The 15,994-nt window shown below is 39.0% G+C and overlaps 2 protein-coding genes across 3 annotated transcripts in view; both read right to left on the bottom strand.

Annotated features, from left to right (window-relative positions):
• Window positions 1-8,729, bottom strand: part of LOC109554059 (solute carrier family 15 member 2-like) — a 68,276-nt gene extending 59,547 nt beyond the window's left edge. The window contains 1 exon segment of the mRNA XM_070797235.1: window positions 8,635-8,729. The gene's annotated coding sequence lies outside the window, so the exon portion shown is untranslated.
• SLC15A2 (solute carrier family 15 member 2) overlaps window positions 6,368-15,994 on the bottom strand; it is a 43,329-nt gene continuing 33,702 nt past the window's right edge. For both annotated transcript variants that reach the window (XM_070797085.1, XM_070797039.1), the window contains 3 exons: window positions 9,551-9,697; window positions 8,635-8,739; window positions 6,368-8,303 (listed from right to left, as the gene is read on the bottom strand). In XM_070797085.1, coding sequence (XP_070653186.1) covers window positions 8,127-8,303; window positions 8,635-8,739; window positions 9,551-9,697 — 429 coding nt within the window. In that variant the 3' untranslated portion in view covers window positions 6,368-8,126. The remainder of the gene's footprint in view (window positions 8,304-8,634; window positions 8,740-9,550; window positions 9,698-15,994) is intronic.

The raw sequence follows: 15,994 nt of genomic DNA, 5'->3' as shown, positions 1-15,994 counted from the left end.
AATAACGTTCTGACTTACTGAAGACCTGAACTTCCTTACAGATTAAAACTTAACATAGTGATTGTAGTATTTATGGAGTACTTTGTGTATCCTCAATGCTTTGCACACATTTTGTTTTAGTCTCTTCACTGAGAAACTCTATTGACAGTTATTATGACCATTTACTTTAGTCTCTGACGTATTAAGAAACCTTGCAAAATACCTACAGTAGTAAATAGAGATTCAAAGTAGAGTTTACTAATCCAGAGTCCATGTTTTTTGTAGTAATAATACAAAGCTGTCTCCCTAAACAGAGCAATAAGAAATTTACCTTTATAATCCATCTCAAGTCCTGGCACCTCTAAGGGCACTAGAGTAATGCAGAAACCTGACGTGTTAAAGGCAAATGTTCCGGCTTTCTTTGGTATGGCATAACCTAGGAAGGAGTACTCATGCCGCCATTCAAGCTACATGTTGCAGCACAATCTACGTACCACCATACAGGACTCCTAATTTCTCAGGGACTCCACAAGACCTTATAAACCCTTCCTAGATGCCAAGCATTAATCTCACTGTTACTAAGACCTCTAGTATAGACTGTTAAATAAAGTAAAGGTCAAAAAAAGGACAATTACATTGTATTTGAGTTTTTAGAAAGTAAACTCACAGGAATCCCTAGGTTTTCTTTTCTTTCCTATATATCTCAGACAGGGTCCTGGAGAACCTACAAACTGGAACCACCAATGGTGCAGCCAAAAAAGACCTCCATAATGAGTGTTCACATAGCCAAGGAACTAGAAAAAGAACAAGATAGCAGAATAGAAAACGTTTTTTGCAATACCAACCCTACTGCAGCCAAACACCTCCATTATGGTGTCTATGGGACTGCTGCTGCTGCTGCTGCTAAGTCGCTTCAGTCGTGTCCGACTCTGTGCGGCCCCATAGACGGCAGCCCACCAGGCTCCGCCGTCCCTGGGATTCTCCAGGCAAGAATACTGGAGTGGGTTGCTATTTCCTTCCATTTCATGGAGTGGGTTGCCATTTCCTTCAATTTCATGGAGTGGGTTGCCATTTCCAGAGTGGGTTGCCATTTCCTTTCCATTTCATGGGACAGAGTAGGGAGTTAAACTTTGATCCCTGAACCAATGCTGGAATCCGATTCTCCCACTAGCGTGTGTTCACAAGGTCAGTGGTAGGTAGCAAGCAGTATTCTAATTCCACTACCTCTAGGGTAGTGTCAGCATGACCAGGCAAGGAGCTGAGAGCTTCCACCTTAAGCTTCCTCCTTAAGCTAGGAAGCAAAAGGAGGTGGTTGAAGCTGATACAAGTCAGCACTTGTTTTCCCTTTTGCCCTTGTGTTGGAAAGCCCAGAGGTTTGCTGAACTTCTTCCTCTACCAGGCAGCAAAGAGATGGAATGAAGTGGGCATATTGGCTGTCCACTTTCTCCATTCTTACCATCTTTCCATCCCTAGTTTAAGTAGAGCTCATCAGAGAACTGAAGTTCAACACCCACCCAGTAGCAAGAGGTGAAAAGGGTGGTGTTAGTGGCACTCTAGTCTCCCCTCTGCTGTCATGGGGCCCATAAGGGAGCTGAACTTTAAACCCAACAGCAATGAGATAGTACTCATTGGTATCATAGGAGCCAGGGTTGTCATAGGACCATTGGGGAGCCAAAAATCCACCCCCCACCTGACCTGAGCAGTACACCTAAATAAGGTAAATTCTTTTCAAAAAAGAAAAAGATTAAGTAGCATGCAGAGTCTAACAACAAAAATGTACAAGATATAATTGAAAATAACTCACCAATCTAAGAACCAGGAAAATCACAACTTTAATGATAAAAGACAATTAGGAGATGCCAACAATGAGGATCACAATAAACTGTGGAAAATTCTGAAAGAGATGGGAATACCAGACCACCTGACCTGCCTCTTGAGAAACCTGTATACAGGTCAGGAAGCAACAGTTAGAACTGGACATGGAATAACAGACTGGTTCCAAATAGGAAAAGGAGTACGTCAAGGCTGCATATTGTCACCCTACTTATTTAACTTATATGCAGAGTACATCATGAGAACCGCTGGGCTGGAAGAAGCACAAGCTGGAATCAAGATTGCCGGGAGATATATCAATAACTTCAGATATGCAGAGAACACCACTGTTATGGCAGAAAGTGAAGAGGAACTAAAGAGCCTCTTGATGAAGGTGAAAGAAGAAAGTGAAAAAGTTGGCTTAAAGCTCAACATTCAGAAAACGAAGATCATGGCATCTGGTCCCACCACTTCATGGCAAATAGATGGGGAAACAGTGGCTGACTTTATTTTTCTGGGCTCCAAAATCACTGCAGATGGTGATTGCAGCCATGAAATTAAAAGACACTTGCTCCTTGGAAGGAAAGTTATGACCAAACTAGATAGCATATTAAAAAACAGAGACATTACTTTGCCAATAAAGGTCTAGTCAAGGCTATGGTTTTTCCAGTAGTCATGTATGGATGTGAGAGTTGGACCGTAAAGAAAGCTGAGCACCGAAGAATTGATGCTTTTTGAACTGTGGTGTTGGAGAAGACTCTTGAGAGTCCCTTGGACTGAAAGAAGATCCAACCAGTCCATCCTAAAGGAGATCAGTCCTGGGTGTTCATTGGAAGGACTGATGTTGAAGCTGAAACTCCAATACTTTGGCCACCTGATGCGAAGAGCTGACTCATTGGAAAAGACCCTGATGCTGGGAAAGATTGAGGGCAGGAGGGGAAGGGGATGACAGAGGATGAGATGGTTGGATGGCATCACCAACTCAATGGACATGGGTTTGGGTGGACTCCAGGAATTGGTGATGGACAGGGAGGCCTGGCATGCTGCGGTTCATGGGGTCACAAAGAGTCGGACACAACTGAGCGACTGAACTGAACTGAACAATGAGATGATTCAGATGTTGGAATTATCTGACAATGACTGTAAAACAGCAGTTGTAAAAATATTTTAACTAGCAGTTACACACATTTTTGAAACAAATGAAAAAGTAGAAAGCATCAGCAAAGGAATAAAGCTATAAAAGAGAAATTATGAAACTGAAAATTACAGTAAATGACACAAAACTCACTAGATGTGCTCAACAATAGACTAGAGATGACAGAGTAAAGAATCAGTAAACTGAAAAACAGATTAATCTTAGCTATCCTGTCAACAAGAGCAAATGAACAGAGACTCAGGGGCATGTGAGACAAGAAAGAAAAAATCTAACATTTATGTCATAAGAGACCCAGAAGCAGAGGAGAAAGAGAGTAGGGCTGAAAAATTATTGAAAGAAATAGTCAAAGGATGAAAAATTTTCAAGTTTGATTAAAGACAATAATCTACAGATTTAAAAAGATTAGGAAATCACAAAAAGGATAAACTAAAATAAAAAATTCAAGTCATGACACATCATTAACCAAACTTCAAAAAGCCAGAAAAAAAAGAAAAAGAAAAAATTTTGAAAGCAGTTGCAGAGAAAATGACACATTGTCTATAATGGAAAAATGGTTCAAATGACAGCAGATTTTTTTGACATGTTAAGTTGGTTATGCAAAGTGATTCTACCCAGGCTGTGCAGCTCAAACTCGTGACTGCAGCGTCTGCACCCTGGATAGCAATTTTTTTAAACCTGAAACAAAAAATAAAGTAGTACAACATTTTCAAAGTGCTGGAAAAAAAAACTGTTAATCTTACATCTATATATAGGGAAAATATACTTCAGGAATGAACAGCAAATAAAGGCATTCTTAAATGAAGAAAAACTAAGAAAATTTGTCACCAGCAGACTCACCAGTAATGAATGACTTAGAAGTTCTGTAAACAGAGAGGAAATGATGACCAAAGGAAGCTTTAAGATATAGTTGAGTTTGAGGATGACTGAATTACCCCAGCTAAAATAAAATGGAGATCTTTGGCAACTTAAAAAGGTGTCAAAGAATTGGTGTTAATGTTTATGTCTATGGATGTGGACGACTCCAACATATTATATACTTCTACAGCCTTATCTCCCACTACTTCTATGCACACACTCTGCTCCACACAAATTAGGCTACTCATCATTTTCCCAATGTTGTGTTTTCCTGCCTCTTAACCTCTGCTTGTGCTGGAACCTTGCTACCTGGAATGCTCTCTTATCCCTCACTTCCATGTCCAAATTCTAGTCACCTTCAAAGTGAAGCCTAAAACGATATCTGTTCCATGAATCCTTCCTCAATTCCTGTGGCCAGAAGTAAACTCTCCTCATGAATTTTTGTGACATTTTGTAATTTCCTTGGCATAGGTGACATTCTGTCTTCAGTAAACAGGACTGAAATAATGTACATGAAAAGTAAATTGCTAAACAAATGAAATTAATTTATTAAACTGGTTTTTATTTACATGATAGCTATTTATGTATATGCCTTCTCTTCCTTCTGCAGGCTCCTTACGAGTAAGGACTCTATTCCCATTTAGTTCTCCCATAGCTTCTGATATAATGTCTCTCAGGTTAAAAGAAAAAAAAAAAAAAAAAGGTCCATTACATTGAATTAAACCATGGAAGCAAAAGGATTCAGGAAAACTTACATAGAAATTAGCAGAACCCAAGTTTCCATGTGCTTCCTTTAGGTAAAAAAATTTTTTTTCATTTTAGTTTTATCTAATTGTAATGAAGAATGTACAATCAAATCACACTCTCCTGGTTTTCCTTTTACTTCATAAATCACCCATTCTCAAAATTTTCTGGATCCTCCTCTTCTAGATCTCTAATGTTGTGAAACTCCAGGAGTACTCCTTGAAGCCCTTCTGTATAACATTTATTATAACATTCTCTATGACATTTAGTCTATCTCATTCCATGGCATGCCTTTAAATACCATTTATAAGCTGATGACTTTCAAGTTTACATACCCAGCCCCAGTTGGATACCCTATTGGGATCTGAAGTTCGACATGCACAAAACTCTTAGTTAGTTAATACCCCAAATCAATTTTTACCCTAGTCTTCCCTAGTCTCAGAAAATTGCACCAATATTCATCCTCATTACTTGAGCCTTCAAATCTGTCAGAATTTCTCTCTCTTTCAAATCATGTATGTAGACTATACTCAATTCATGTCTGTCCTTCCTTAATGATAAATTCCAAGTCAAACCACTTCTCTCCATCTCCACTGCTACCACCTTGTCCAAATAACAATCATTTTTACTTAGACTCTCTTTGTTTACAATATTTCCTACTTACAGACAATTCTGTACTTACCAACCAGTGAACTGAGAGAATCAGATTATGTCACTCCCATGTTCTGAACCTCCAATGGTTTCACATGGGACTTAGAATAGCATCATAATGTCTTACCATGGCCACAAAGTGCCACATGATCTGGTCCCTAGCTTCCTGGGATGGCATCCTCTACCTGTTCATACTTGACTGACTTACTCCAGTCCTGTTGTACTGTCCATATTGCTCTTCCTCAATACTCATGACTTCCTCAAGCCCCATGCAGTCTCTAAGACAGCCAGTCAAGATAAGTGAGGTAAGCTTGCACACAGGTATAGCAGATTATTCATCTTTTTTTTCCTAACACCTATATGAATGGAATAAATGAAACTCAAAAATGAATTTTAAAAAACTCTAAATTTTTGAGGTTTAACCAACAGGTGTTTAAAATGTAAACCTATATTGTAATATAGTTGCCTAAAACATCTAATGTTACTTAAGGCTGCATAAAACTTAAGTTTACATACCCAGCCCCAGTTGGATACCCTATTGGGATCTGAAGTTCGACATGCAGTGTATTGTTGGGAGAAAGACAGGTTCTAGTTCTTCTGGTCCAACCTCGTCTGGAATGTTGTATGTATTTGGCTTCAGATAACACATATTAAGAGGGATTCTTATCTACCATTGAATTTCAAGCAAAGGATATTTTTCAGAATTGGAAAAACAGTTGTGAAAAATCTTCAGTTTGATAAATACTTAATGACTGATATAATGTCTCTCAGGTTAAAAAAAAAAAAAGGTCCATTACATTGAATTAAACCATGGAAGCAAAAGGATTCAGGAAAACTTACATACAAATTAGCAGAACCCAAGTTTCCATGTGCTTAATGAATACTTAATGGAGGTGACATGAAAATTCTCCCCAAATAGCAAAAAGTCTGCTGCATAAAAGAGGGGTTTATGCTTATTCTTGTTAGCCATAAAGGAAAGAACCAATGGTGAGGGGTTTCAAAGAAAAACCTTTTAGTTCAGCACAAGGAAGAATTGCCTGCCAGTGTTTCCCAACTCCGTGTTCTGCAGAACACTATACCATGTGAGGCTAAATGAGGTGTTTTATGTCTTTACTGAAGCATTTCTCAGAATCTTTAATATGCAAGTCTTAAGAAGAGGATAGAATATGCTTCATTTCCAAAATTTATTTAACCATAGAAACTTTTATTCACAGAGCACTGTTAATATCTTTTGAGACAGTAGTTCATAGAATAGGTGGAGTTAAAGCTGCTTCAAAAATGAACATATTATCTTCTGAAGAAGCACAGTCAAGTTCACATTAAGGTATCTGTTGAAAATGGAGTGTTGCTTTCACTTCTGTACTTCTGAAAACTTGGTAACTGAAACTAGAGTATTAAAGCCTGGGAAACTGGAACGACTTTCTTTGTTATGTTTACAGTCTGACTGACTCAAAACAGTTCTAGATGAGAATAATAGAGCAAAACCAATGGAAATGTTTGAACCTTTCCTCCAGAAATACACAGTAGTCATGATATTCCCATGTCTGTCCACTGAGTCATTCATTGTGTCTAAGGTAATATTTCTCAACTTTTTTCACCAACACAGCAACAAACAAAACCCTGTCATGTTCTACCACTCTAACCCCCAGATTTTGTTAGAATCCTGATATGCAACCATGGCCTTCATTGGGCATTGCCATTTTAGAAGCTCAAATGTAGTGTTAAGATAACCTTTTTTAAAAAATAAGTCATTTAAAATTTGTCAAAACAGTAAAAGTTATCAAAACAGATCCACTGCTTTGAGGCCAAATGAAGTACTAATAAAATGGAAGTGAAAGTCCCTCAGTTGTGTCCGACTCTTTGCGACCCCATGGACTATACAGTTCATGGAATTCTCCAGGCCAGAATTGGAGTGGGTAGTCTTTATCTTCTCAAGGGGATCTTTCAGGGCTTGAACCCAGGTCTCCCACATTGCAGCCAGATTCTTTACCAGCTGAGCCAAATATTGTTGTTATTACATACTTGTTGCAATAAGCAAGACAATGTGATAATAAGAGAAACCTTGCCTGACAACATTGAAAAGACAGAGTTGGAAAGTTATAATTAGTGTCTTCTATACAGTTGTCCACAGAATGGTATGATCTAGGGCTGAAACAATGTAGTCCCTAAAAAGAGTGTACACCAGAAGACTGGCTCATCAGGACTTCCACAGTTTATACTTGTTCTGTTTTCCAGAACCATGTTTATTCTCTTTAATTTGGTTTCCAAGGATGTTATCAGTACTGAGAAAGGGCATTTGGGTTAGTAGATAAAAGACTAATTATCAGAAAGATGTATCATCTCCTATTTGTCAGTAAAATTTAATTTTTCTCCTACTATCTGTACTGAAAATTTTACTAAGGTCTTATCAGACCTAGATAGCTGACAAAGCAGGTCCTGGACCAGATCACACCAGACATACCAATTCTTGAAGTCCTTGTAAACAGTACAATTAACTGCTAATGAAGAACATTAAAATGCCATTTCTCTGTTAATTCTGCAATTTTGCCCCTGAATCAGCACTTCAGAGAGTTGGACAATCAGTTCTAAATAGCAGATAAAAGAATTCCTACATAACTTTGATAACCACAGAGACCAATCTCAATTATACATTTGTGTTTTTGGAGACAGCAGGTCAGCTTCAGCAATGCTACACACTGTTTACTGAGTTCACTGACAGATGGGAAGACATAGAGTTTCAGGGGCCTTCCTGTAATGCACTGAAAAACCTAGTCCTGGAGTTGCCTCTATCATGGGAGAAAAGTGGAGGTGATCAACTTGGATATGATGCTATTTTTCTTCTAACCAAGCTGGAGTTAAAAATGCTTGAAGATGGTGATGGCCAAGACCAGAGTAAGGAACTGGGGTCTGGTCAGAGTCCAGGGAGCTATTAGAACTTTGTCTTCTTGGTTTCCAGGTTGATCATGTTTCCTTGGATTTGGGGAGTCTGCTTATCAGCTGACCCCTGAACATCCCCTGGCTTTAAAGGAACATAGTAGTATCCCATGATGGAGAAGATCAGGCAGACCACCAGCAAGAGGCAGGAAAACAAAATGAATTCGGCCCACTGTAGGAAGAAATACATTCAAGAGAAAAATATGGAGAACCTGAAACTAAAGGGATCTTTATAGGATGAGGAATGGAGAGCAGATTGACACAGGGTCACCAGTTTAGGAAGAGCTTTGGTAGGAGAAGACAGGGCTCACTGTTCTTGACTCACATGGACCTATGTGGCCATTATTGCAACTTACATGTCTATTTTCCTGGAAAAATCTGTGTCTAATTCATCTCAGGTCAGAGGGTTGAGTGGGAGACAGAGGGGTTGGGGAAGGGCAGCAGAAGAAGATGGAGGGAAATCCTTGGGTAGACACGTGCTCCTGTTTCTCTTAGGTACATACCTGAGCTAGGCCACTGAACTGTGCCACAATAAGCACGATGATATTCCCAACTGCAACTGTCAACAACCAGGCTGCCTGGAGTACAGACTTCATGCTGGAGGGAGCCTAGAGAAGACACAAATCTGTGGGTAAAGAAATTCCCTATACCACCCTCCTATCCCATGCATCTACCCATAAAACTTCTCCCACCCCAACTTTCAGATTTGAACTTCCCCCACAAGTTCAGCTATCACATCGGTTCAGGGAATGGTAATAATGTTCATAGTAACAACAAGATGGAGCTCTTAACTGAATATTTTAATTCATTGTATCATATAATCTTCATTACAACCCTAAGGGATAATTTCTATTACTATTCTTATTTTACACAAAAATAGCATCAGAGAGATGATAATTCACTTGCTGAAGATTACACAATAGATATTCAGCCAAAATTTGAACTTGGGCAGTTTGATTCCATAGTCCTTATTCTTAATGTTTCAGTATCCTTTTCTGGATCCCAAATAGCATAGGGATCCAGCCTGCCATGTTCCTGGGAGTCAAGTTGATACTCTGTTCAGGGTCATAAGAAATCTAAAGCCAAAAACTATAGAGGTCTTGGCCATGGTCACATATCTAATTAAGGCAGTCAAAGTGTTGGTTGCTCAGTTGTGTCCAACTCTTTGTGACCCCAGTGACTGTATCCTGCCAGGCTCCTCTGTCCATGGAATTCTCCAGGCAAGAATACTGGAGTGAGTAGCCAATCCCTTCTCCAGGGGATCTTCCCAACCCAGGGATTGAACCTGGGCCTGCAGCATTATAGGCAGATTCTTTACCATCTGAGCCACCAGGGAAGCCCATGTGAGGCAGTGTCAGGATTAAAACTCCATCCTCTGAGCAGTAGCTCCATCTCCACTTTCCACTTGCAAAAACCTACCTGAGAATAAGAAAACTCAAGTCCTGTGACAGAGAACATGACCTCCCCAGCTGTAACAAGAGCATATTGTGGTAGCTGCCATGCGATGGACATTTTGTTGGCTGGCATGTATTCCATCTTCCAGGCCTGAGGACCCTGATTGGTTCTCTTAGTGAGGGAAACAAGAAATGGGCTTGTTAGGAGTCTCAAGTAAATATTCCTGGCCTATGTCATTTATGATCTTACATCCATCTCCTGATTTTATTGTCATTCTTGTTGTACCATGAAGAGATTGAGCACTTTCTACACAGTTTCAGGTTTTTGAAATTCCTTTTGATAACACTGCACTCACTTGGCTGGCTTCAGTCAACCAGATACCATTATTGCAGAGCCCTTAAATGGTAGACTATTACACAATTTCAGGTTTTTGAAATTCCTTTTGATAACACTGCACTCACTTGGCTGGCTTCAGTCAACCAGATACCATTATTGCAGAGCCCTTAAATGGTAGACTATTACACAATTTCAGGTTTTTGAAATTCCTTTTGATAACACTGCACTCACTTGGCTGGCTTCATTCAACCAGATACCATTATTGCAGAGCCCTTAAATGGTAGACTATTTTAATACTGTAGTTTGGAGTCCAAACATTTGACCTACTGCATATTTTGATCCTGGTCAACATTTTAAATGTAAAATGGCATCTGATATATGAAAAATTATCAGAAAAGCATGTACTTAAAAAAGTTAAGTACAATTAAAATATTTCTAACATTTTCCATTTAAATATCTTACTAAAATTACTTTATCAGAGTAAATTATTTCTTGGTAACCCTTACATTAAAGATTTTCCTGATCAATTTTTAAATACCTGTATCAAATACCACCTGCTATTTTGTCTTCTATTTTCTGGCCATTATTTTTAAACTCAAACTTACACATAAAAATTTTGTCAAAAAGATGCTATATTCCTATAAAATTTTGGTCAAAAAGAATCTTTTCAGGGTCAATTTTTTGTTATCAATGTTACCAAATATACATGATTCAACAGTCTTTTTTCCCTAAAACTACTTTTACTGTATGCAGGTTCTCAGCTGTATTTGATTTTACTGTACAATAATTGTAATGAAATTTTTGAAATTATATATTTTTATAGGAGTAAAACCAAGTTATTAGGTAGCAGGTGTTATTAAATAGTAGATGTAATACACGGATATGTCATGAGATTAAAAATAGAGATAAAATATCAAGTTCAAAAGTCCTGAAATAAAAAGTTCTTGATGTTGAAATGCCTTTGATTTCCTTATTTGGAAATAGAGTTGTTGCAGATATAATTAGTCAAGTTATAATTAAATCATTGGTATGGGCCCTAATCTAATATGACTGATGTCTTCGTAAGAGTCAGAGTCACTGCATTTAAAATGCAGTAAGGGAAGTGTTGCTTTCGTTGATATTGTGAACATTACTGGGCATATATTTGGGTTTTCTTAGCCTCAGAGAAGACCATGACCTGAGGTTGTAAATAAAAGTCACATTCTTAAATACTCACAGACAAATATAATAATTAAGTAAACAAAGTAGATTGAATGGGAATGATACAAACTATGGTAAACTGTCTAAAGCATACAGCCACTATAGCACCAGCCAAGTGACATGGTAATACTCGTTACAAAATTTTCTGATCTAATAACAAAGAAATGTTAGGAATCCAGTTTCTTTGGTGAAATTGCTTGAATTTTAAATATTGTCAATTAATAATTATTATCATTTTTGTCAAGACTGCAACCAGACAAAACAGAACTACATGAGGAACTGGGCCCTCAGTACCTCTAATTTATGATCTCTACTCTAGATGGTTATTAGATCCTCACATTCAGAAACAATATATATAGCCTCTAACTTGAGCAGTATACTATAGACAGAACAAAGAAAAACTGAAATAACACCAGGAATGCAAGTGTTATGAGTTGAGTTGTGTCCCCCTAAAACTCATATGTTGAATTCAAACCCCCATTACCCACCTGAGAATGTGACCTTATTTGGAAATAGAGTTGTTGCAGATATAATTAGTCAAATTATAATGAGGTCACTTGGGTGGGCCCTAATTCAATATGACTGGTGTCTTCATAAGAGAAATTTGGACATAGACAAACATACAGGGAGAATTCCATGAGAAGATGAAAGTGAAGACTGGGGTGATTCTTCTATACACCAAGCAACACCAAACATTGCCAGAAAACCACTAAAAACTAAAGGAAGCTAAATGAAATGGATTCTTTCTCACAGCTCTCAGAAGGAACCTACTCTACCAACACCTTGGTCTTGGACTTCTGGCCTTCATGACTGTAAGACAATAAATTTCTGTTGTTTAAGCCATTCAGCCTGTGGTATTTTGTTACAGTGGCCCTAGAAAACTAATACAGCTAGGCTGCTTTAACAGCAGAAAATCAATTAATGAACCATATCAATAGAAAATCACATGATTTTCAGTAGACATGGAAAAAGCATATGACAAAATTCAATGCCTCCTCCCACTTTCCTAGTAAAAAACATACAAACAAAAAGCACAACAGACTAGGAATAGAAGGGAACTTAACCTGATACCCAATCAATGACACCTGTGAAAACTCCACAGCTAACATACTCAGTGATAAAAGACTGAATGCTTTCCCCCTAAGTGGATGTCTACTCTCAACACTTCTATTCAGTATTTTATTGATGGTTCAAGCAAGAGCACTTCATTAAGAAACAGAAGTAAAAGTCATCCACTGAAAGAAAGAAGTAAAGCTTCTTTATGCAGATAACATGATCTTGTATGTATAAAGTCCTAAGGGATCCACTAAAAATCTATTAAAACTAACAAACGAGTTCAGTAAGGTTGCAGGACGTAAGATCAGTATCAACTGTATTTCTACACATTTCCAATCAGCAATTTAAAAATGAAATTAGGGAAATGATTCCATTCAGTTCAGTTCAGTTCAGTTGCTCAGTCGTGTCCGACTCTTTGCAACCCCATGAATTGCAGCATGCCAAGCCTCCCTGTCCATCACAAACTCCCAGAGTTCACTCAAACTCATGTCTATCGAGTTGGTGATGCCATCCAGCCATCTCATCCTCTGTTGTCCCCTTCTCCTCCTGCCCCCAATCCCTCCCAGCATCAGGGTTTTTTCCAATGAGTCAACTCACACGAGGTAGCCAAAGTGTTGGAGTTTCAGCTTCAACATCAGTCCTTCCAATGAACACCCAGGACTGATCGCCTTTAGGATGGACTGGTTGGACCTCTTGTAGTCCAAGTGACTCACAGGAGTCTTCTCCAACACCACAGCTCAAAAGCATCAATTCTTCAGTGCTCAGCTTTCTTCACAGTCCAACTCTCACATCCATACATGACCACAGGAAAAACCATAGCCTTGACTAGATGGACCTTTGTTGGCAAAGTAATGTCTCTGCTTTTCAATATGCTATCTAGGTTGGTCATAACTTTCCTTCCAAGGAGTAAGCATCTTTTAATTTCATGGCTGCAATCACCATCTGCAGTGATTTTGGAGCCCCAGAAAATAAAGTCTGACACTGTTTCCACTGTTTCCCCATCTATTTCCCATGAAGTGATGGGACCAGATGCCATGACCTTCATTTTCTGAATGTTGAGCTTTAAGCCAACTTTTTCACTCTCCACTTTCACTTTCATCAAGAGGCTTTTGAGTTCCTCTTCACTTTCTGCCATGAGGGTGGTGTCATCTGCATATCTGCGGTTATTGATATTTCTCCCGGCAATATTGATTCCAGCTTGTGCTTCTTCCAGCCCAGCGTTTCTCATGATGTACTCTGCATATAAGTTAAATAAGCAGGGTGACAATATACAGCCTTGACCAAGCACTCCTTTTCCTATTTGTAACCAGTCTGTTGTTCCATGTCCAGTTCTAACTGCTGCTTCCTGACCTGCATATAGGTTTCTCAAGAGGCAGGTCACGTGGTCTGGTATTCCCATCTCTTTCAGAATCTTCCACAGTTTATTGTGATCCACACAAAGGCTTTGGCATAGTCAGTAAAGCAGAAATAGATGTTTTTCTGGAACTCTCTTGCTTTCTCAATGATCCAGCGGATGTTGGCAATTTGATCACACAGACCACAGCCTGGTCTAACTCAATGAAACTAAGCCATGCCGTGTGGGGCTACCCAGGACGGGGCGGGGGGGGGCGGTCATGGTGGAAAGGTCTGACAGAATGTGGTCAAACTGGAGAAGGGAATGGCAAACCACTTCAGTATTCTTGCCTTGAAAACCTCATGAACAGTATGAAAAGGCAAAATGATAGGATATTTAAAGAGGAACTCTCCGGGCTGGTAGGTGCACAATATGCTACTGGAGATCAGTGGAGAAATAACTCCAGAAAGAATGAAGGGATGGAGCCAAAGCAAAAACAATACCCAGTTGTGGATGTGACTGGTGATAGAAGCAAGGTCTGACGCTGTAAAGAGCAATATTTCATAGGAACCTGGAATGTCAGGTCCATGAATCAAGGCAAACTGGAAGTGGTCAAACAGGAGATGGCAAGAGTGAACGTCAACATTCTAGGAATCAGCGAACTAAAATGGACTGGAATGGGTGAATTTAACTCAGATGACCATTATATCTACTACTGTGGGCAGGAATCCCTTAGAAGAAATGGAGTAGCCATCATGGTCAACAAGAGTCCAAAATGCAGTACTTGGATGATTTTGTTAGTAACAGCAAAATAAAGAATAAAATACTTAGGAGTAAATAAAACAAATGTAAAACCTATATTCTAAAAAGTATAAAAGCATTGTTGAAAATATTTACATCTTGAAGAAGACCTAAAGATAAATGGAAAGACACTTCATGTTCACTGATCAGGAGACAATATTGTTAAGGTAGCAAAACTCCTCACAATAACCTCACAAATTCAATGCAATCTTTATAAAAATTCTCAGCTGGCTGCTGATTCCAAGTTGATCCTAAGATTATATGAAAATTCAGGGAACCCATAATAGCCAAACCAGTCTTGAAAGGGAAGAATGAACAAAACTGAAAGACTTATACTTCCTGATTTTTAAATTGACTACAAAGTAATAGTAATTAAGAGATTATGGTATTGGAACAAGAATAAATATATAGGTAAATGGAATAGAATTGACTCCAGAAATAAACCCTCACATTTTTGGTCAGTTGACTTTTGACAAGAATGTCAAGACCATTTAGCGGGAAAAGAATCTTCAACAGATTGTGCTGGGACAACTGGATGTTCACATACAAAAGAATGAAGTTAACCCCCAAGCTCATACCATATGCAAAAATTAACTCAAGATAGATTAAAGTCCTAAATGGTGATTTAGTTGCTAAATCATGTCTGACTCTTTGCAGTCCCATGTACTATAACCCACCAGGCTTCTCTGTCCATGGGGATTCTCCAGGCAAGAATACTGGTGTGGGTTGCCATTTCCTTCTCCAGGGGATCTTCCCAACCCAGGGATCGAACCCAGGTCTCCTGCATTGCAGGCAGATTCTTTACCAAATGAGCTACATATAGACGTCCTAAATGTAAGAGGTCTGTCTAGTCAAGCTATGGTTTTTCCAATAGTCATGTATGGATGTGAGAGTTGGACCGTAAAGAAAGCTGAGCACCAAAGAACTGATGCTTTTAAACTGTGGTGTTGGAGAAGACTCTTGAGAGTCCCTTGGACTGCAAGAAGATCCAACCAGTCCATCCTAAAGGAGATCAGTCCTGGGTGTTCATTGGAAGGACTGATGTTGAAGCTGAAACTCCAATACTTTGGCCACCTGATGCGAAGAGCTGACTCATTGGAAAAGACCCTGATGCTGGGAAAGATTGAGGGCAGGAGGATAAGGGGATGTCAGAGGATGAGATGGTTGGATGGCATCACCAACTCAATGGACATGAGTTTGGGTAAACTCTGGGAATTGGTGATGGACAGGGAGGCCTGGAGTGCTTCGGTTCATGGGGTCACAGGTCGCAAAGAGTCAGACACGACTGAGCAACTCAACTGAACTGAAATGTAAGAGGTAAAAACAATAAAACTTAGAGGTAAATATAGGCATTAATCCTCAAGAGCTTATATATGGCAATGGTTTCTTAGATGTAACACTTAAAGCATATGCAACCAAAGAAAAAGTTGATAAACTGAACATCATATAGATTAAAAGTGTTTGTACTACTTCAGGGGGCACCATCAAGAAAGTTAAAAAGACAATCTTATGAATGGGAGAAAATGTTTGCAAATTGTATATCTAATAATGGACTTACATTTAAAATACATAAAGAATACTTGTATGCTAAGTTGCTTCAGTCTTGTCCAACTCTTTGTGAACGCTATGGAATGTAGACTGCCAGGCTCCTCTGTCCATGATTCTCCAGGCAAGAATACTGGAGTGGGTTGCCATGCCCTCTTCCAGGGGATCTTCCCCAACCAGGGATTGAACCTATGTCT

This window comes from Bos indicus, chromosome 1 (assembly GCF_029378745.1).
Source record: "Bos indicus isolate NIAB-ARS_2022 breed Sahiwal x Tharparkar chromosome 1, NIAB-ARS_B.indTharparkar_mat_pri_1.0, whole genome shotgun sequence".
Taxonomy (NCBI): Eukaryota; Metazoa; Chordata; class Mammalia; order Artiodactyla; family Bovidae; genus Bos; species Bos indicus.
Note: the sequence above shows the minus strand (reverse complement) of the source record. Positions and strands in the feature narration are given on the sequence as shown.